This window comes from Prosopis cineraria, unplaced genomic scaffold (genome assembly GCF_029017545.1).
Source record: "Prosopis cineraria cultivar Desert tree isolate PC_DT_omini unplaced genomic scaffold, ASM2901754v1 PC6, whole genome shotgun sequence".
In the NCBI taxonomy this organism is placed as follows: Eukaryota; Viridiplantae; Streptophyta; class Magnoliopsida; order Fabales; family Fabaceae; genus Prosopis; species Prosopis cineraria.
This window is the reverse complement of record NW_026555337.1, coordinates 7,816,205-7,838,012: the sequence shown is the minus strand read 5'-3', so window position 1 is coordinate 7,838,012 and position 21,808 is coordinate 7,816,205. Positions and strand designations below refer to the sequence as shown.

Genomic DNA, 21,808 nt, shown 5'->3' with positions numbered 1-21,808 from the left:
TCCTTCAAGTGAAGGATCATGTAGTAATCATATCCAAAAATGTGTTCATTTTTCTTCTTTCTAGTACATTTTTTGTAATCTTAACACGATCAAATGATTGATTGAAAAGATCTTGATTGTTTTTGGTCCAAAAAAAAAAAAGATCTTGATTATTTGAAATTGGAGAATTTTTTTTTTTAAGTTATGGCCTTGTCCTAAAAAGTTTCAATCAAACATTTAACATTGAAAGAGAAAGTTATCTAACAATGTAATCGCATTCTATATATTTTTTAAAATTCTAATTCTAAAGTCCCAGTCATTTCTATCCAGTTAACTTGTATTAAGATTACCTATTTATTATAGTTCCCCAAGTCCTTCGTTGATATAAATACAAAATTATTGATAAAAAAATACAAAAGTGACAATTCATTTCATAATACTATTTTTATATCAAATTAGAAGATATTTTTAAAATATATTCAATGATCTAGGATGTAAAATAATTTGATAAAAATAAAATTTTATTTGTAATATTCTTTATATCACTCTCCCCATTGCATTCTCTCTCCAATATTTTTTCACAAACAAAATATTAAATATAAAATATGTGATGTTGTCTTCCTGTTAAATGAAAAATATTTTTAAAAGTTTATATTTTATTTAAAGAAAAAAGATTGTAAAATATTTTTAATAAATTTTACTAGTATATGTGATCTTGTCTACATGTATTTTATACAGTGGGACGTATGCACTATATAATAATTATTAATAATAATGAATAATTTCATTCAATGAGAAGATGCATGTTAATTAAATATTAATCATGATGCACAACTATTTCACCATGTACATCGGCGAATCGGATCGGTTTGTGCAAATGTTTAATTTTTTATTTGAAGCTCCATGTGTTTACAGGAGAGGCAAGTGAAGATACATTACCGGGTAGCAACGGTCAGACCTACATATTTTTTCGGACAACCGGTCAGACCTACAAATTGACTTTTGGATTCTTGATGCCTTATATGAGAAGTAAGTCATTGATATAGCTACAGAAAATTAGACCCATGAAGAGTTAATAGTAAAGACTGCACTTCAACCGTCATTAAATCCTTTATAAACAAAAACATTTTATTGATTTGATCAATATACTAGTTTAGTAGTTTAATGAACTTTTTTTTTTTTGCCCAAATAACGAATTACTAGTTTAAGGTTAAACGTAAGTTAACTCGATTTTTGACATTATATTTATAATATTATATTATAATTATAATTGCAAATCTGCAACCTATATTGTTTTTGAACTATAAATTGTGTGACTCTTTAACTCTTTAAATTTCATATATAAAATGCTCAGGTAAAAAAAAAAATCATATATAAAATGCATGAAAATGTGTCCACTACTTTACTAGTACTATAAAGGCGGACTCTTTTGCGGGTTGCGACGGCGGTGCGATGTACTGAGAACTTTGCTATATAGTATTGTTCATTTGTGGGTGTTTATCTTATATATATAAATATCTCAACAGATAAAAAATAAATTTAAAAAATAAAATTCAAACGCGCGCCTTCTGATTTCTTAACTACGATATCCTGTCTCTTTGACTACGGTATAAATTAATGAAAAAATTAGTCAATATCAATACTACACCCTTGAATGATATACTAGTACTCATTTATTAATATTATTGTGTTTACGTAATATTTTAGAGATATTAAAAATAAAAATTTTAAAAAACACTCTCCTCCTTTAGATATTCAAAAAAATACACTATTTATCGGTGTGTGTTTTAGTTTTAAATTAAAACTTGTTAAAGAGCGACTTAACCGCTAGTCGCGAAACCTCAAACGCCACTCTCTTCTCTCTCTCTCTCCCCCTCCCCACATTCCACGCAAAACACACCCCACCGTTCTTGTCTCGATCATTCTTTCTCATCGTTTTCGTTGTTTTCCTCACTCTGATCCTCACGATTAACCGCTTTCTCTTCTCCCATGGAGTCCTCCAAGGCCAAGACCGACCGGTCCAAGATCAACCACAACGCAAGTTTCAAGACAAAGTTATGTCTCTGTTTTAAACCGGTCTCCTCCGTCGACGATGATGCTTTTGAGCCCGCCACGTTCTCGACCTTCTTCTCGTCGGCGCTCTTGGTGGATTGCAGGGAAGGAACCGGCGGTTGGCGCCGCTCCTCCAAGAAGAAAGGCGACGATGACGATACTTGTTTCTGGCAGATTCTCAAGAAGGCATTGAACGACACTACTTTGGTACACTTTGCATTAATCCTTCGTTATTTCTTTAATTTCTGTTCTTTCTGTTCTTCTTTCATTTCTTAATCCCTTCTATCTCTGGTAATTATATTGGATTTTGATCAGTTCGAATCCAGTTTATAGACTCAATCACAAATTTTTTCAGCATTATTTGGACGAATATAAAATTTCTCTTCTTGAAAAGGAATCCAAGCTTTCATTTGTCGTTTTTTTTTTCTGTCACTGTTTTAATTTCAATTACTTATATGATCATATACGATATAAGGATAACTTCTCAACCGTATTCTACCAATAAATTGGTCGCCCAATGTTTTTTTCAAAAAAAAAAAAATAAATCCTCGGCTGTTTCGCCTCCACGAGTTTTCTTCGAAGTTCACAAGTCGTCGAGTTTTTGTTTTTTAAATATATCTAAAATTGACAAATTGCAATTTTAATGAAAGCCTGCATTTTCAATCTTACGTATTACGTATTGCCTTCCCGGGTTATGTTATCTTGTTGATCAGTCAATGCGAGAAAAAAAAATTAGTTAATGATCACACAGTTTAATTTTATCTGCCAAACAAATTGCCAATTTTGGTCCAGATATTTGTTTTCTTGCAAGAAAATGATAGGAGTATATGAATTTTCTTAAATATATTATTATTATTATTATTATTAACTTTTTTAAAAAGTTGTATTTTTATCTCTTTAGTTTCAATGAATTTATAATTTTCTATTTAGTTAATTTAGTTTTTGAATTTATAATACTAACTTTTCGATCTCTTGTTTGAAATTTTATCAGATTACATGAGAATTAATTAAATTTAATTAGAATTTGAGTTCTATAATTAATTAAAAAGAGAACTGAAATTTTCTTGTTTTTGCATGCGATGGATGATGGCAACTAATACGTATTTTGTCGCTTTTAGATGAAGAAGATTCAAAGGAGGAAAGCAGCTAGCAAGAGTAAAATTTCCAGATCAAGTCGCAGCATGAAATTAGAGCAAAAAATTGACAAGAATTCAAAACAAGAATGCAAAAGTAGCCGAATATCGTTAGAATCAAGCAACTCGTCTCTCTTCACTCGATCTTCGTTATCATCGTCAACGAACTCAAGCTCATCGTCTCAAACTCCAGGAACTTCTTCTTCTCCTTCTTTCACAGCTTCACTTGGCTCTACCACAGTGAAGCGACGAGAAAATTCCAAAGTCAAGGACAAGGAAAAAGGAACGGATCCAAATAATAACAGGACTGAGGCTTTGTGTATAATCTTGATAACTAGTTTGTTGATTTTGATTCTATGGGGCAAGGTTTTTGCTATCATATGCGTCTCCTTTTGGTTGTATCTCTTGCCTCGCCGGAGCGAGCAAAACAGCCCTCCGGGACAGGGGTACAAGGAGGAGGAGGAATTTGATACGGTGGAGTATAAGAAGAAGGTAATCATGGAAGGGTTGCTTGAGAGGAACCGTAGCCGTCTGACGAGCATGGACTCTATTGCCAGGCCTTGTGCTTGAAGCATTATTATTTTTAATGTCAGTTGTACATGTAGATTTTTTTTTTTGTTGATTTTTGTGTGCGTGTTTTGAGTAATATTTTGTGTTGGAGATGAGGCACATTTTTTAGTGTACACTTTAATTCCCGGGAAATATTTGCAGTTGTGTATATACAGCTGTACATGTATGTGTGATTTGTACATTTTTCGGGAAATATTGAAGATCGAAAATCTGTAGCTGAGTTACTGAACAATGACAACTGTATATATGTGTGTGTCAGTCATGTAAGATTTTTTTCCACTTTTTTTATGGCCATCGTGAAATAAAATAGACACATTTTTCATGATATATTGATTGGTGTAAGGTGTTGCATTATTTTCTTTTTGAGTCACCAGTTATTTATTTTTTCAATGAAAACTTGTTGTGGCAAATTGGAAATATCATATGAATATATATATAGTTTCCATTTAGAAAAGATTAGACTCGATTTATTGTGTAAATCAGCGAGATGTGAAAATTATCATAAGATATTAATGGAGATGTGACCGGGTAAATTAATCCCTTCCGAAAGTAAATGTTTTTCGAGCAGAAGAGAATTTTATTTTCTTATAACAAACGAAAGAGTGGAAGTTTTTCCTTCAGGTAAAAAAGAAAGGGAGGAAAAAAACAGGTAATAATTGATTAATAATTTAAGGAAAAAATTTGTATACTTAACTGTATATATTTAAAGTGCTTGTTTCTAATTAAATCAAGACTTACGTATCTATAATAAATTATTTATTTTATAATTAATTATTATTAATATTATTAAGATATTAAAGTTCACATATTTTAATTTAATTAGATAAAAGTATATTAAATATATAAGTTTGGTTCATGACGCAATAGTTAGGTAATTAATTAGGTGATAATTTTCAAAGTCTACACGAAAAGACCAACATTGCGACTAGATAGATGCCCCGCTCTGCGAAAATCTTTGTATCCGAAGGAATGAGAATAATTCGCAAATGGAACGTGCTACCGACAATTTCATTTTTTTCCTGTCCTAGTTTGTATTATTTACAAGGGTAAAAATAATTACAAATGATGCATACAGAACTACTACAGATAAATATATAAAATATCAATAAATCAATGAATAAAATAATTAGACGCGATTCTCACATAATATTTTCTTAGTGCATGGAGTATTGCATTTATTCTTTTTCTTGATTGCGGAGATTTTAAGATAATTCTCCCTGAAAAATATATTTAAAGATTAAAATGCAATAAATATTACTTTCTCCATTAAAAAATATTAAAGAGTTAGATGTTAAAAAATATAAAGTATTTTTAATTTTTTAAGGTGTATTCATTGTCTTTTTTTTTTTCTAAAAATGTCTCTATTGATGAATGACTTTATATTTATTATAGAGTATTTAATAAAGATAAATATAGAAAGATAGAATTAATTTAAAAATAAATAATTATTTTATTAAGAAGTAAAATTTAATTAAAAATATTTTATATTTTTAAATGAAAGAGTATATCTTTTTCTCAACGCCAACTTGGATGGAAAATTACAAAACACTCTCAGTGTAGCTTCAATGGCAGCTCCAGAACAAGGGGCAAGGTAAGGTAAGACCTGGCCCAATCTTCTTGGGCCTGAGAGCGCTCTTAGTTAGGCCCACCAAATAACTCACCAGTTTATTCTTGTCTCTTTACGGTTTTGATCAGACACACACACACACTCACAGTAATGGGGGAAAAAGCACGGGCACACACACACACACGCAGGTAGATGTCTTGTATTTCAGCACCCAATAAAGATTAATTCAATTGATAAAAATTTATCTTATAATTTACAAAGTCACGAAATTAAATTTTACTGTTAACGTGAGAAGCTTGTTGGTAGATGATCTATAAATATAATTATAAGTGCTTTTTGAGTTTGAAAATATGTCATAATCCTGCTCTTGAGACTCAACTTATCTAAACTTTATTTTATATATATATATATATATATATTTATAAAGATGTCTTGCTGTTCAACAGAATCCAACAAATGTAATTATTTGAAATTGTTATGTAGAAAGGATGGCATTTCGGATCACTGGTAGATATCCCATAAATCCAATAGCGCCAGACTACCAGTGACGACCACTTCTTTGTTTTTGCTTCTGTTATGTAAGGCCTAACCATTCCTCATATATATATATATATATTGATTAGATTTTTTCCCTTTGATCAACTTCGTATAAAATTATATTCACCGATTTTACATTATCTGAAAATGACAGAGGAGAATTTTCTTTTTTAAAATATCACTCCTGAAAATGACAAGGAAGCATGCATGTAACCGTGAATTGTCAAACCGTACGTTATTTATGCACGAGAGGGACATTGATTGTTGTTGTTGGGAGCGGCATTAAAACAAAAATAGGTACCTATTTTTTTATTCATTAATTATTAAAAAGAGCAACCAATTGCAGAAATTAATATATGTGGCTATTCAGAGGCCTGTGTGTTGGAGGCTTTAGAAGAAGGTAGATATGTGAAGTGTGAATGTACGTAAAATTGTTTTGTTTTGTAAGGGAGTTAGGAAGGTGCGGGTGTATAGCTGGCTTTCCTAGTGTGGGGATAGGAGAAAGATGATAGGCAAGTATCTGTGGGTTTTAATCTACTCAGAAATGTTGCGGATGCATTATACAGCATGTACTGCACACTTGGTACAATTAATTATTTGGACCATACTCTATGTATTATTATGAATTATTTTCAGGTACTATGTATAGAAGCATCTTCAGTATAAATATGGAGTAATATTTACTCTTAGCACACTGAAAATAAAAAGATATCTCTCTCCAAATGAGCTTTTGTATATAAAAAGTTAAAAATTGAAGTCATCATTATAATTGTCTCTATCACGATTTTAATACGAGGACTCAAGGCATAAAAAGAGAGTTAGACGTAATAGATGTGAGATGACAAGTGTTTAAAATATTTAGAGAACCCTCTCATATATATAGCGCAATAATTAGGTTTCTCAAAACAATCATGTGCTAACTCAACCTACCCACCTCTATTTACAACTTACCATTTGGGTTATTTATTCTTTGATTTAGATAGAGTAGAATTAGTTAATTTGGGGCTATGCTCAAGATATTTTATTATCTTAGATGATATTTCATCATTCAATGATATCTTGATTTGAGATATATGATTTAAATCAATTTCTATACTAAAAGGTTATTATAATTTATAATATAATAGAATTTTTTGATTAAACAATTGGGTTCCTCTTAAATGTATTAGTTTTCAGTCTGTTGTTCAACACTTGAAAAAAGGACTCTGAAAGGGCTCGTTCTCAATTCATTTCCTGACTAGTATGTGACAACTCACTTTCACTATGAGAGCAACTCAAACAATCCACTGACTGTCAACAAGTTTGAAGTTGGGACTCTTTTGCCCATTCCTCAAAGTCAATTCTTTTATTGAGATTATGGATCATTTTGCCAACTTCCCTTCCATTTTTCTGCAAATCAGATGTTGTTCACCTTGAAAACCTGATGCCACTCTGAGAAAAACGAGGCGTAGGAGGGCACTCAGTCCTTTGGATTTTCAAGGGTGTGCAGCCAGGGTGAACAGGACAGTGGACACAAGATAATAAAATATCAAGCAAAAATTATAAACTTAAGGGATGAAACTCTAGCTACTCATAATTTGTGTAAAAAATATTATTTTGTAATGCATGGATAGGGCTGGGACACAGAGTAGACACATGTTGCTTTTGTGTCTGGCCTTTTGGCATGCTTTTTCTCAGTACCTTTCCCAACCGCCAGGTATCTCCTCACCTCTAATCTGGAGGGCATCACGGTGGATCCCTATTTCAATGAAGAAGATCCCTTGGGTGAAATTAGGATGGAAGGAGAGAGAGGGGGGTAAAATGGGGAATTCAAGTGCAGGGGAAAATCCTAGTTGAGATTCATATCTATGCATCTGGGTCTGCTACTGTGAGGGACCGACGCAGGGGTGTGTTGTAGTCCTTCCTGCTCCTCTGTACTCTGTCTCACTGTTCTATTATGGAATTTGCAATTAACTAATAATTAATTATTCTAATTAATGGTGGAATCTGTAGCAATGACCAATGGGAGTGTGGTGGGTTGGGTTTGTACCGAAATGGGGGATGGTCCTTTCCCAGTTGCAATAAAGCAGATTGCTCACTTCACTCTATTTGCCCGTGTCTGTCCCCTCCCTCATGCAAAGCCTCCTTTAGCTGCTTCTTGTTTTAATAGAGCCTGTGAAGTGTGATCTAAAATAAAAATACCTTTATGTCCTTCTATCAGACCAAAATAATTTCTTGTCTGTCACTCTATCGAGGAGATTAAGGGTGAGTAATTGAAGTTAGAGGGATGATTAAAGAGAAGTGGTCCAGAGCCGCAAAGGCCTGGAAATGGCAATCATTCCAAGCAGGGCACAATCTCGGTTTCAGACCCCTTCGAATCCACCGTGTCTCTCTCAAACCAGCAATCCCACCTCCCACCTTACACGTGTCTCCCCCTCCCCTCCCACGTGCCACGTCCCCGCCTCTCTCTCTCTCTCTCTCTCAGCCGCCTAAATCCCGTACGGTCACCGGGGACCACCGGGACCACCGCGTGGGCCCCTTCCTATTCCACTCCTCCTCCTGCAACCACCGGCGCCACCTTCTTCCTTTTCAGATTCCATCGTCACCCCCACAAAACACGGTGGGTGTATATATATATATATATATTGGTCATGCACGGTATATATTAATTTTACGAATTTATTAGCCTGTAGTTTCTTATCTAAATTCTTATTTACGTGTAAATAATCAATTTACTCTTTTGAGCTTGAAAATAAATCTCTTCCACAATGACTAGCTACATCCATTATTTAAATTTAATTTACTGATCGCAACACACACAATACTAGTTACAATTAATATAATTACTTTCCAGAGTTTAATGTCTCGTACATGCATTCATGCTTGAATCAGCTAATCTCATACAACACAGTCAGCTAACACCCCCCCCCCCCAAAATGAACTCATCAACGACAATATATATGTATATATATATCCCGCAGAAATTATCGTGCGTGCGTGTTGTGTGTTTACATTTAAGAACTACTTTATACCATGCATTTATCTTGTCCGTGTATGTGTGTGTGTGTGTATCTCAAATGACTAGATTTCTATGGTAAAATCAATCAAAAATGAACGTGCAAGTATGCTTTACTTAATAATTTAATAATTTTAAGATTTACATAAATCCACCTGAAATTCTATCACAGCGAACACATTTGCTATCCGTACTCATCCGTTGTGACCGTTTATGGAATTTGATCACACTTTTTGGCGGGGATGGATTTAGAATTTGGCACGTTGGGGGGGGGGAATAAAAAATTACAAGAAAGTCATATTTTCCAAAACAAAAAAATATTTTTATTTATCTCATTTGTTAAAAGATGTAAGGCACTTTTAATCGAACCTTGTCCTCTGATAAAATGGTTACTTGTTTTTAAACTAATATTATCTTTTCATATTTGTTCCTGTTTAATATAATGTTCCACTCAAAAATAAATATAAGATAATTTATTCATTATGGATACTTTTGAAAAAATACACAATGACTATGTCTTAAAATATTAAAAATGTCTTACATTTTTTATCATCCAACCTTTAAAAAAATGTCTGACATTCAACTCATAAAAAAATATCTTATATTTTTTAAGGGAGGGAGTATATAAGTCAATTTCTATTAATCCTAGAAGACTTTGAAATAAAGTGTTTTCCTTTTTTATTATGGCTAATTAGTTTCAGCCATAGTTGAGTCTTCTTCACCATGATAAATACTTATGGGGATTGGTTACCTTATAATTTCTATGAGAGAGTTGCTAATTGTGGTTAAGTATGTGGTAGATTTAGGAGACATCACAATTTACTCAAGTTACTAATTAAAAATTGAACTGATTATTAAACTAATCAAGATATTATTTAAGGATTAATGGTCAGAATTATAACTTAAATGTGATAAAACGTCATAAAGGAAACATTTTATTAAATTAATCAAATCATTAATTTAATGGTTTGTTGGTTCCGGGTGTATAATATTAACTTGGATTTCTATACTATAGATTTACCTATTCAAACAAAGCATGCACGCAGAAAAAAAAAGACTAATATTTTATTATAGGGTTAATAATCTTGATTACTTGATAAGTTTAATTACATATATCTTTCATAAAATTGTTCCAACAATATGTGGATAGAAAATAGAAAATATAGAGGGAGTAATTTGGTTGATCACGTGGCTGGGGTTCAATCCCAATAAACGTTAGAAAAATGAAGTTGGCATAGGATTTGCGTGTTTGTTATGAATTACTCAAATCCATGGGCATCACACATTGTGTGTGTGTGTTATAAGAAGCAAAAAACAATTATGATAATATATATTCGCATCCATGTTTAATCATTGCATGCTAATATCAGCAACAGGGAAACACTACCACTTCTCTCGCACACCTACCCAAAGTAAGCTCCTAGGCACGCATAGCTACGTTTTAAAGAACAAACACCCCCACGAAGTATACCAAAGAAATGGCCTCATTTACAGAAAGCTCTTGTTTACCAAAAAAGAAGAGGTTAAAGAAGGCAGAAGGGGCATCATTGCAAGGCTATTTGATAGGGCTGATTCGATCGTATTATATTCATTATTGACCAAAATCTCACTCTTGATTGCCTAAACAAACACCATATCTCTGCTTGCTTTTCTTCTTTATTCTGTGAGAGAGAGAGAGAGGACTTGGTGTTACTTACTATATAAACTGTGAGTGATCATCTGTAAGGCCATATTTGATGTGCGAGTTGAAACTAGCAGTGGCATGCCTGAGTGGCGTTTTTAAAAGGCAAAACCGACGTACGTAGCCTTTTCTTTTCTTTTCTTTTTTTAAACATGAATATATATTTCTAAAAGCCTAATGGTTTGTTGCTAATTTGGATAATGCTGTCTCTGACGCTGCTCTACTACGACTACTACAACTAAAAGCATTCTTAATTCTTTTACCACCACATACTATACACCACCTAGCCCCAAGGATCCATGGGTCATGAATTTATGATATGCTCTCAGGAATTCGCCTCTATCAGTCTATCAGTCCCACCCCTCATGCGTGTCACCACTCTCGTCACTGCTTCAAAGTGATCATCTTTTTTTCCCCCCTCCCCACCAAGAGGGCAAGCCGAAGTTTGAAGTATCGTAAAAAATTATAAAAAAATTAACCACAAGAGCAAAAGCTCTTTTCCTTATTGAGAATATCCATACAAAACATTGGTACTTCTGCGAGCATCTGAATATCTTCCCCAGCACAATGAGCCTTCCCAGCTGCTAATGTCTCAGCACAACCAATAGATATTTAAAATTATACTTCCTCTCGCTCTGTTAAAAATATAAAATATTTTTAATTAATTTTTACTATTTAATAAATTAGTTAACTACTTTTAAATTAACATAATATTTTTTATATTTATCCTTATTTAATGAAGTTCTTTATTCAAAAATAAATATTAAATGATTTATTTATTAAGGGTATTTTTGAAAAAAATACATTAATTGCACATTAAAAACTAAAATTATTTTATATTTTTAAATATCCAAACCCTTCAAAAAATGTCTTACATTGAGTACATTTTTTTATTTTTATCTTAATTAATGAATTATCTCAACTAAAAAAAATCTGAATCCTTGATTAAGGATATTTTAAAAAACTGTATTAATTATAAGGCTTGAAATGTCTTATTTTAACATGATACTCTAAAAAAGTGTTTTATAATACTAAATGAAGAGAGAGTATTATAGATCATAGATTCATAGTCTTTCCGGTCCTAGTCTATAAGGCAAAGTTAACTAATTTTATACTCCATCCGATCTAAATAAGCATCTTCTCCCAACTTATCTTGATTTAAGATATAAGTAATTTGGTCCATGCACTTTTTACAATAATTTTACCCTATTAATTATTAACTTAGATTTTTGTAAATTTATCTTTAACTCATCATGAAATGCATTATTAATATGGATTAAGGATAAAAAAATAATATATAATTTTAGGAGAATGACAACTTTATTAATATACAAACTTTTTCTCAAAACTGCTTATATTTTTGATGGGAGGAAGTAATTCTTATGGGGTAGTGTTTAATACCTTAAACTTGTATAAAGAAGCGCAAATTTTCAATTTGACCATTTTCGCTGTAATTAACTATTATAATAAAGTGTTGTATAGGAATTAAAATCATACCAACAATTTGTTGCAGTTAAAGAAGGGTAAAAATGCACTAAAATCAGAAAATATCTAAATAACACATTTTTGTTTTATAGTTAAAACTAAATATCACTTTAAAACTTTGCTGTATGTTTAGGACAGAAAGTGAGTGTGTTAGAACTTGTACAAATAACGGAAGTAGTAAGTATCGAAAATTTCTAAACAAGATTTGAGGGGCCAATAAATCCAAAGAAGCCCATCCTTTATTAAATTCCAGTAGTTTCCTCCTTTGTAATTCGGTGTTGATATTATCTGTTGGATCAACAATATCTATCACTGTACCATAAGCTTGAGGCTGAGAGGAAGCAGCTTCTCTGTCTCTCACAGGTTTTCAAAATTCAGGATATGAGATGTATGTTTATTTGCAGACTAATTAAAGGGGACAAAAAGAGAAAAGGAGCGTGCCACGGACGCGCTTCTGGGGCATCGTAGACGTACACACAGAAACGCTATCACATCAACAATAATTAAGCTATAGTTAAGCTTGCGACCGCCTTCTCCTGTTCCATGTAACCCTCTCCCATTTATTCCTCAAAGGGGCAATGTGTGGAACCTCAACACTTTTCAGTGGGCCCAGCAAAAGAATTATAAATAAAATAAATAGATTATTAAAAACCAAACAAGACAAAATTAAATCGGCGGCCAATTCAAAACACCCAAGTAAATGGCACATAAGTACATGGGTAATTCATTGCTTCCCAAACTTTTGGTATAATAGTATTATAGATTTTAAATTTATTTATTATAAAAATTATTTTTTTAATTTTTAAAAGGTTATAATCTAATTTTTGTTGTTAATAAAAATAATTTTGATAGTTAGTTAATAAAAAGTGACCTCAAAATTTTATGTAATTTTTTAGGATCTTTATTTGTAATTTTTAAAGCATTTATTATATTTTTATCATTTTTTGTGTTAATTTTCATATTTTTTGACCATTTTTTATTTGTTAAAATTAACTCTTATTAATAATGGAAATCAGATTACAACATTTTTAAAAATTTAAAAAATAATTTATATAATAAATAAATTTAGCATTTATGATAAAGGCTATGGGTAATTTCCTCATTTTTCACAAACTAGCACACGGAGTGCAATGTCCTCTCTCTCTCTCTCTCTCTCTATCTCTCTCACCATTTCACAGGCATTTCTGCTTTGGCTCGCTCCACTCTCTCTCTCTCTCCAGAGCCAAAGAGCATATAACACAGAGAGCTTTTATTTGATCCCTGCGTCTCTCTTCTCGTTTAAAATCCAGTCGATTCTTTCACTGTTGCATTCATTTCTCAGCACTCACACACGGCCATGGCTACTTCGCTTCTTCTGATGGCCTCCGACAAGAACAAGACCATGAAGCCACCTTCGGCTCTCTGCGGTTCATCGGATCAGGAACTACCCAAGACAGAACCCTCCAGAAGCAGCAGAGGCCGGAAGGCCAATAATGGCAAGGGTCTGAATCAGAAGAAGAAACCCCAGAGAGGTATGGGTGTGGCTCAGCTCGAAAGTATCCTCAGGGTTCAAGAGATGAACCAGATGCATCACAACAAGTCTTCTTCTGTAATACCACCGCTTCTCTCTCCCTTCCCTATCGGCGGTGACCCCTTCGCCGGCAATCTTCCCCCACACCATGGTGCATCCGCTAACCATGGACTGCTTCATCAGTTCCCTCCTCCTCATCATTTGATGTTCAATGGCAACGCTGTAATCCCCGGTGGGTTGAGTCAGGGTCCGACCGGTGGGACTGTTCCGGATAATGCTGGGTTCAACGTGCTTGGTGGTGGAGGGTACTCGTATGGGTTCGGACCTCCGGCTTGGAGTCCCTTGGTTGGAAGCCCCTCGGAGACCTCGAGAGAGCTCTCTTCAATGCCAAATACGCATTCTGAATCTGAACCATGCGATCTTTGCTTCAAGGTACTTTCATCCATTATTTCTCGTTTCAATATGGGTTTGCTTGTTTTGACCTTGTAGAGGATTCGAGACATTGGGTTTTTTCGTTGGGTTTTTTTTTTTTTTTTTTTTAAATTTCTATACATTGCTTTGATTTGTCCAGAAAAAGCGTTTCACGGACGACAACATCGTAAAAAGATCAAATACGAGGAGAGACAATGCTTTAGATATAAGGTCCATGATCAATGGCCCTGATCATTTTCTGGGATTCACTCCCCAACAAGCTACAAGCCTCCCTCCTGAAGCCACAGATTTCACCACCAGATTGTCCACGCACAATGCTTCTTCTTTTCGCAATCTTGGCGAGGTGGGCACACACATAATAATATTATATTTACCCTTTTTCAACGTATCGTTTGAAGTTTGAACACAGTAAAATAGAATGCAATAACTGGCTTCTGATTTATTTGTAGTCTGTGGGAGTTATGGCGGTTCACAGAAAGGTAGGGCCGATGAGTGGGAAAATTTTGATGGAATACGATTTTTTTCCGGGAAAAGAATATGGGAAAGGCACGACTTCCAAGGAACTGGAATTATCTTTAGTCAGGGGTCATGATCAAGCAGCTTCTTGTTCTTCTTCTATTATCACTGCAGCAGCTAGAGCTCATACTATTGCAGATACTGCTTCTGCTGCGCCTTCTAAATCTGTTGATCTGTCTCTCAAGCTTTAATTATCAGAGCTTTATTTGAGGCTCTCAGACACATAAAGAAATAGAATCAGAGCGATGAGTCCTTTTTGTTCTTTTGTTTTGAGACTAGTGATGATCTGAGATCCGTGTAATGCATATGTAAGATGTAGGAAACAACAAACCCCTCCAATAGTACACCCTTTTTCTGTGTAATTTCCTTTTGTTGTTAGACTTGATACTCATCAAAACAGTCCTATGCATCTCCTTCTTGGGAAAATCAAATCCCCTCTCTCCCCGTTATTTTTCAACTGTAACGTGATTGCAGTTTCTAGGTTGAAATGATAAACGAAGAAAGGAGAGAATTAGGTTAAAAACAAACCCTAGCAGGAGCCTGGAGCTGTTGTTTCTGACTGTAAAAGTGGAGAGAGTTGCAGGTTCTTTTAATACTTTAACAGAATCAAGGTGGAAAGTTTTTTCTGTTCTGGAGTTAAGTTTACGTCTTTTATGTGCTGAAACACATGGGAGGTATCTCTGTCTTGCCCTATATAGACCTCAGAGTAATGCCTTTGGAGAGTCCTCCAAAAAACTTGAAAATGATCCTTCATCACCAGAAAATTGTCTGTGTGTGTGGGAGAGACAGAAAAATACCAGATCTGAACCATTTAAGCTTCTTCGATTTAATTAGCATTGATTACGCAAAGATAAATATACATTTTTATTTTGAAAATAATTAATGAAAGAGAGCTTTATACATTTAACTTCTTTCCCTGTCTAACAATATTTAAAATTCTCACTCGCCCTTTTCAGAGACAGTCCCTCTCTAGCTAGGGTAGTGTACTTTAAAAAATACAGTGAGCACAATTATATATAATAAACCAAAGTTTTCTTTTTAATTGCAAAACTGAAGGTGTCTTGAGTTTAACTAATAAGATAACCTCCGCGTATTAACTGACCTTCCACACCTAAAACCGAAAATTATAATTCCAAATTAAAAGGTAATTAAAGAAGGAATTTCATACATTTAAACATTTGAATTAAAAAAAGGAATTGTGACTGTGCTTTTTTCATGGGTATGCTTTTCGTATAGACTCAATACTCAGTCCCGCGATTATATATTACGTTCCAATATACGCTATATTTATATATGCTTTTAATTTTAATACAAGACTGGCATTATCATCTGAAAAATTCTTAGTTTTATTTATGCATAGAAGTGATTTATTAATTATCCTTTTACATGTTTGCCAATATCCATATAACGAATGCCTGTGAGAGAAAGAATGTATTAATTCTCTCAAGGGAAAGAATTGCAGTCCAACAAATGATACCAATAGATTCTCATAAACTTTTAACTCAGTTTAAATAAACCCCTAACTATAAATCATCTCTATTACTTGTTTTATCATTTCAAATTATTTTTAAGTAGAGATAACTCCTACAAACATAAAGCAACGAGCAAACTAATTAACAAAATGGTTTGGTAAAAAAAAAAAAAAACTAACACAATGGTCACTCAAGCTTGGCAGAAAAAAGATCACTTGAATATCCATGATCTTAGTTAACCAAAAAAAGCGTGTGTGTGTGAGATTAACTAGGGAGAAATAGTGAGAGAAATAAACTATTTCGGTCCTAATAACCCTATTCCTCCTCATGTTCTAATATTCAGTACTCATTTTGTGATTGAAATTAAAAGATTTGAGCTCAAAGGTATTTATAGAGAGAGATCGATCATATGTTGGGGAGGTAAGCATGAAGGTTCTGGTAGTGAGAATAAAGCGAGGCAGGACTATGTACATGACAGACGAGGAAGGTGAAGAGTACAAAGTAAATGTAAATCATATATACCAGAGAGAGAGAGATGAATGCATGAGGGTGTGTGTTAGATTAGGAGGAGGCCAGCTTTTGCTTTTCTTTTACTCTATGCCTTGCTATTATACTTTTGGCAATGATCTTTACTTTTTGTCTCTGCTCTCCTCCTTATCCCTTTCACTCCTTTTCCTCTTCCTTGCTGCTATATGTGTGTGCGTCTGTGTGTGTGTTTGTATTAGCTTTTACTCGTTTCCTCTCATCCAATGAGGTATGATGCACCAGTCAGTGCTAGGCTGCTGGCTCTTCATCGCATTCCACTTGAATACGTGTTCTTAAAACATTGCATTTCATTCATAAATAATTCTCAGTCTATGCACCATCCAATTTTTACTCCATTAATGTGTAAGCCATATGGGTTAAGTTGAAAAACAAAAAAAATTCATAGAAAGCGTGGACGGCAGGATTCGAACCTGCGCGGGCAGAGCCCACATGATTTCTAGTCATGCCCGATAACCACTCCGGCACGTCCACTGGTTGGTTAATGGGTGGCGAAAAATATTATATGTAAATTTTTATTAAAAACATTAATATCCTTTTTTTTGGGTGGAAAAAAGTTAATATCTAATTATTTCTGAAGGTTAAATGATCATTAAATATTAAATTAAAAAATATTACAGGTTACCACTCACCAGTAGATAGTTTTTCCCTTCTATAAATATTTGAAAGCTAAATAATTACTGATATGCACGGTCTCGAATTGTATTATCCTATTTTTTCTTTCTTATTTGCCAAATAAGCAAGATAATTTAAAAAATGAAATACAGTAATTTACGAATTTAGTAAGGTATTTTACAAGTTCTGAGTATGTGCCACGTCAGAACATGAATAAAGAACCTTATCCATTGAAATTTGGGCCAGCCCAATAATAATTGCCCGAAATATTTCAAAGCCCACTTCCCAGAACCAGTGGACTCGCTCCAGTATTCACGCACCGAGTCGTTGATCTCAGACACAGATGACAGAACCTCTCTAGAAATAAATCTCACTCTCTCTCTCTCTCTCACTCAACACTTTGTTAAGACGCAAACGGAAAAAAAATGCGGCAAAAGCAGCAGCACCCTTCACTCGATTCCGACCCTGAACTCCCACAAATCAAAATCCACCACCCCTCCTCCCCTCGCGTCCATAGCCCAGCTGTCTCCGCCGCCACTCCCACCCCCACTGCCGGCGCCCGCCGCAAAATTGGCGTAGCTGTTGACCTCTCCGATGAGAGTGCCTTCGCCGTTCGTTGGGCAGTCCAGAACTACATCCGCCCCGGGGATGCGGTGATCCTCCTTCACGTTAGCCCTACGTCTGTCCTCTTCGGCGCTGATTGGGGGGCCATCGACCTTTCCATCAATACCGATCCCAACTCCGAGGAAAACGCCGTCAGTAACCTTACTAACAATGAGCACTCCAAGAGGAAGCTTGAGGACGATTTCGATGCTTTCACTGCGTCTAAGTCTGCCGATCTCGCCAAGCCGCTTAAGGATGCTCAGATTCCGTATAAGATCCATATTGTGAAGGATCATGACATGAGGGAGCGTCTGTGCTTGGAGGTGGAGAGGCTGGGGCTGAGTGCCGTGATCATGGGTAGTCGAGGGTTCGGTGCGGTGCGTCGTGGCAGCGATGGAAGACTTGGGAGCGTCAGCGATTACTGCGTGCATCATTGCGTTTGTCCGGTCGTGGTGGTTCGATATCCTGATGATAACGATGGTGTAAATGGCGGAGTGCGCGATGGTGCTGCCGTAGTGGCAATGAAGGTGGAGAAAGAGGATGAGGCAGTAATTAAGACGGTGCCAGTCGAACAAGAACATAAGAAAGGTTCGGGATTTTACCTCGCGTATGCATATATTTACGCGCAAATGCCCTTTCCTGACTTTATCGTTTATTTTGATTGCATATACACGAAGGCATCCTGGTGCTGGATGATTTCGCCCCCTAAAGTATTGTTTTTGTCTTTGATTTGTCTTGTTTTGGAATGAACAATTTTGAGGATTGGGGATGTAAATTATCTGAAGCTTAAGGTCTATACTTGGAGGGGCATAATCAAGGTCCTTTTCCTGGGTATTCTTGAGTTTGTTTATAGATGATGGATATTTTATATTGCTACAAGGTAGAATGAACTCGATGCAGTGTGCTGTGTATTAGACAGACGAGTAGATGGCTGGAATGCTTTTTTAGCGAGAACACAGGCGGTATGCTATGCTGTCAAAGTGACAAAACCTAGTCAAGGGTTTTACTTAATGATGGTGTAGATTTGGTCTTGATTCTACCAACTTGGTAGATGAGGGCACTTAGGGCTAAAATTTTGGGAAGCGTTTTTCTTACTGTTGATGTAGATTTGGTTCTGATTCAACCAACCTTGTAGATGGTTGCACTTTGATAGGGCTTAATTTTTGGATAAAATTAGTGCGGATTTATTAATTGAATTGTGATAATATATACCTCGCATGATGTTTTCTCTCTCTTTAATTTGATTCTGATTTCTGTTCATCATCTTATTAGAAATTAGAATTGGAACATCACGAGATCACAAGGGAGTTGGGTTTGTATCATTCTAGGATTACATTCTTACATAGTAGTAGTGACTAAAACCGAGCCATATGGCATAGAGGACCAACCTGGATGCTATGTTGAATGAGATGTGAGTTTGGAAGCGGCATGCCAGATGTTTAATACTTATGAATATTTTCTATTAAAAATTTGAGAGGCTCTGTCTCTTTATTGGGATGATGGGCTTCAAATGCCTCTTCAGGATTCATGAATTGGTCGGGCTTCTTTTTACCCTAAACTGGGTTCTTTAGTCCTAAAATATAAGCTGAGTGCCATCGTCTCATACATCAAATGTCTGATATTTGTGAGCACCGCAACCTTTACCATTCCCATTCAAGTTGAGGAAATGACAACCATGTTTTTTGTATAAATAGGACCTCAGCTTTATTTGATCCCATATGGATCTCTCTTTGCAATGGTTTACAAATGCGAAAAAGTATGAAAATGATCTTACGTGCTGAGCAATTAGATTTATAGATGTAAGTATTCAAGTTGACCATTCACCAAGTTGTGGTGGTTGCAGCCTTTGAGCTTCTTACAATTCATCGCTACACTTGAAAAACTAAGTTGTGGAGTTGCCTTAGTATAGTATGGCATGATTGTTTGTAGTCTTGGATTTTGAGTGACAAATGTGAAGTTATGATCACCTGATTCAGACATCCAATATTAATTATAGTTTATTTTTAAGCATAATTGTTAATGTAAGAAGTTTTCATCGGTTCAGTTGAAGTTTGTAAAAATTTCAATAAATCATTTATAGCTAAAATTAAGCTTATCATTTTCTTTGGCATATCATAGTAACAATTCATTGCTCAGAAATTTGGAAGACTCTGGACCAGAATATTATAAAAGAGGGGCTGACTGATCTGCTTATCTGTTCGTTCTATCTTTCCAACTGGAAAATGTCGTGCTGGTCAAAGCTGTATAAGACTTGGGAACTGGTCTAAACTTGCTAGTTCACATGGAGACTAAATAGTAAAATTATTAATCGAAAATTCGTGTTTAATATAATATCAAAATGATTTTGGTAGGTTATATTCTAAGTTTTCAAATGTGAAAGGCACTCTCATGGAGTTGGATTCCCTCCCAGTGCCTTGAGGAAAGACTAGCTAGAAATCTGCCTCAGTGAAGCAAGGTGCTGTAATAGGGGAAAAAGCTAAAAATATGCTATGTAAAGATGAAGTCAAGTGATGCTGTTTGACATATAAATCAAACTATTTAAGCATAATAATTATAAAAAACGGTGCGTTAAAGTTATCAATTCTTGTGCCAGAATACACACTTATTAATGTAGATGTTGCTGGCCAGCCAGCATAAAGTAACTGACGCTAAAGTGCTTGAAAGTCCAAAAACTTTTTTTTTAGAGCTATATTACTTTTGAGTTACTGGCAAGGTGCCTGGGGTTGGCAACTTGCACCCACCTGAACGGCCTGGAGGAGGGTCCTCTTCTAAACCGGCAAGGGGTACCATTGATGCCTCATAGTGCCCTTGACTAAATTAAAATTTGAAATTTATTTTTTCTTTTGTTTTGGCTGAACATTATAATTTATGAACTCTTAATTATTTATTTGTTATATTTACTATTTTTGATACATTCTTGCTATACGTTTGTTTTGTTATGGAGGTATTATAATATGTCACATATTACTAATAATTTCAGTTCATACAGTTTAACTTGTGATTTGTGTATCACTTGCCTCTCTGGTTCAGTGAGGGGTCAAACTTCTAGCTGCGTCTGAGCTTGACATGGAACAATTTAATTCAGGCCAATTTAGCTCAGATGTAGCCACATAAGTTTGTGGAAAGTTATGTAAGAACGCATTAACCCTAGTTAGAGCTGAGGAACTGAGGAGGTTGAGTGTCAACCTCAAGTCTAAGCTGAGCTTAGCCCTATATAATAGTTGGAGGCATGGCTGATCGTGCTCCAATGGTTAGCTTTTGCATAAGTTGATGCAAACTCAGGATGATAAATGTAACCTTGATGTTCATCTATGAGGAAATTTTTAAAACCATTGTTTGAATTGATTTTTTTCATGTTTGTCAGAATACTTTATTTTTACTTTTTGCATAAATTCGCAGAATTGAATTAATTTTATGATTTAATATGTTTTATTACTCGACATGATAACCTAATAACTGGATCATTGATCTCCATTCTTTTTTTCTACGCATGCTGGTCATGGAATTGACTTGCAAATTGTTGGCTTATGCAGAGGATTAGCTGAAGCCAAGCTAAGCTTTATCCTGTATCGACAGGTGTGCTTTTACCTTTTTGTCTGTTTTTTTTTTAATGCCAATTTAGATATTCAAACCTCTTTCTTCTTTCATGGTCTCTCCCTACTCATTGATGGTTTTGTATGTGCCAGCCTTACTAATGCTATTAAATTATTTCACAAGTCTGATCTCATGTATCCTGACTTTTCTTCTTTTGTGTATACTGAATTGGCAGAATGCCCAACTGGGATTGGCAAAAAATGATATGGGGGGATATATTTTCTCGGGTGCCCACGTTCTCTTTATTACTTTTGTACTGGGAGCATTCTTGCGTATGAACACTACAAAGATTTTACATATGTTCTTGTATGTGGCTTGATGGATGTGATCTCAGTTCTTTAGGCTGTCCAAAGATTGTTGTAGCTTCTGTTCTGATGTGGTGTATGCTCTTGATGTAGATGGGCAAGCTTGCCTGCCCCTTATTTTCTGGTTCTTATTTCCCTTCTGTAAGTATAAAAGCTACACCTTTCGTTTAAATACCTAAATGGGCGTAAAGAAGAAGACATCAAAATCGAGAGTTTCAA

The 21,808-nt window shown here is 34.8% G+C and overlaps 3 protein-coding genes and 1 non-coding gene across 5 annotated transcripts; 3 read left to right on the top strand and 1 right to left on the bottom strand.

Moving 5' to 3' along the window:
• The first annotated feature begins 1,802 nt into the window (after window positions 1-1,802).
• Window positions 1,803-4,061, top strand: LOC129314466 (uncharacterized). Its single transcript, XM_054957908.1, has 2 exons — window positions 1,803-2,238; window positions 3,150-4,061. Exons 1-2 carry the CDS (start codon window positions 1,969-1,971, stop codon window positions 3,732-3,734), a joined length of 855 nt encoding a protein of 284 aa, XP_054813883.1. The 5' UTR covers window positions 1,803-1,968; the 3' UTR covers window positions 3,735-4,061.
• A 9,065-nt stretch (window positions 4,062-13,126) lies between these two features.
• LOC129312633 (uncharacterized) lies at window positions 13,127-14,892 on the top strand. Its single transcript, XM_054955308.1, has 3 exons — window positions 13,127-13,941; window positions 14,081-14,284; window positions 14,391-14,892. Exons 1-3 carry the CDS (start codon window positions 13,336-13,338, stop codon window positions 14,646-14,648), a joined length of 1,068 nt encoding a protein of 355 aa, XP_054811283.1. The 5' UTR covers window positions 13,127-13,335; the 3' UTR covers window positions 14,649-14,892.
• Window positions 14,893-16,864: 1,972 nt separating this feature from the next.
• TRNAS-AGA (transfer RNA serine (anticodon AGA)) lies at window positions 16,865-16,946 on the bottom strand. Its single transcript has one exon. It is a non-coding gene; the product is annotated as a tRNA-Ser (tRNA).
• A 503-nt stretch (window positions 16,947-17,449) lies between these two features.
• LOC129313589 (universal stress protein PHOS32-like) lies at window positions 17,450-21,808 on the top strand. 2 transcript variants are annotated; one of them, XM_054956830.1, is made up of 3 exons: window positions 17,453-18,278; window positions 21,224-21,266; window positions 21,460-21,808. In XM_054956830.1, the coding sequence occupies exons 1-2, from the start codon at window positions 17,513-17,515 to the stop codon at window positions 21,229-21,231; spliced, it is 774 nt and encodes a 257-aa protein (XP_054812805.1). In that variant the 5' UTR covers window positions 17,453-17,512; the 3' UTR covers window positions 21,232-21,266; window positions 21,460-21,808. The 2 variants fall into 2 exon arrangements, with proteins under 2 accessions (XP_054812804.1, XP_054812805.1); XM_054956829.1 differs by lacking the exons at window positions 21,224-21,266; window positions 21,460-21,808 and adding an exon at window positions 18,368-21,013 and having other exon boundaries at window positions 17,450-18,278.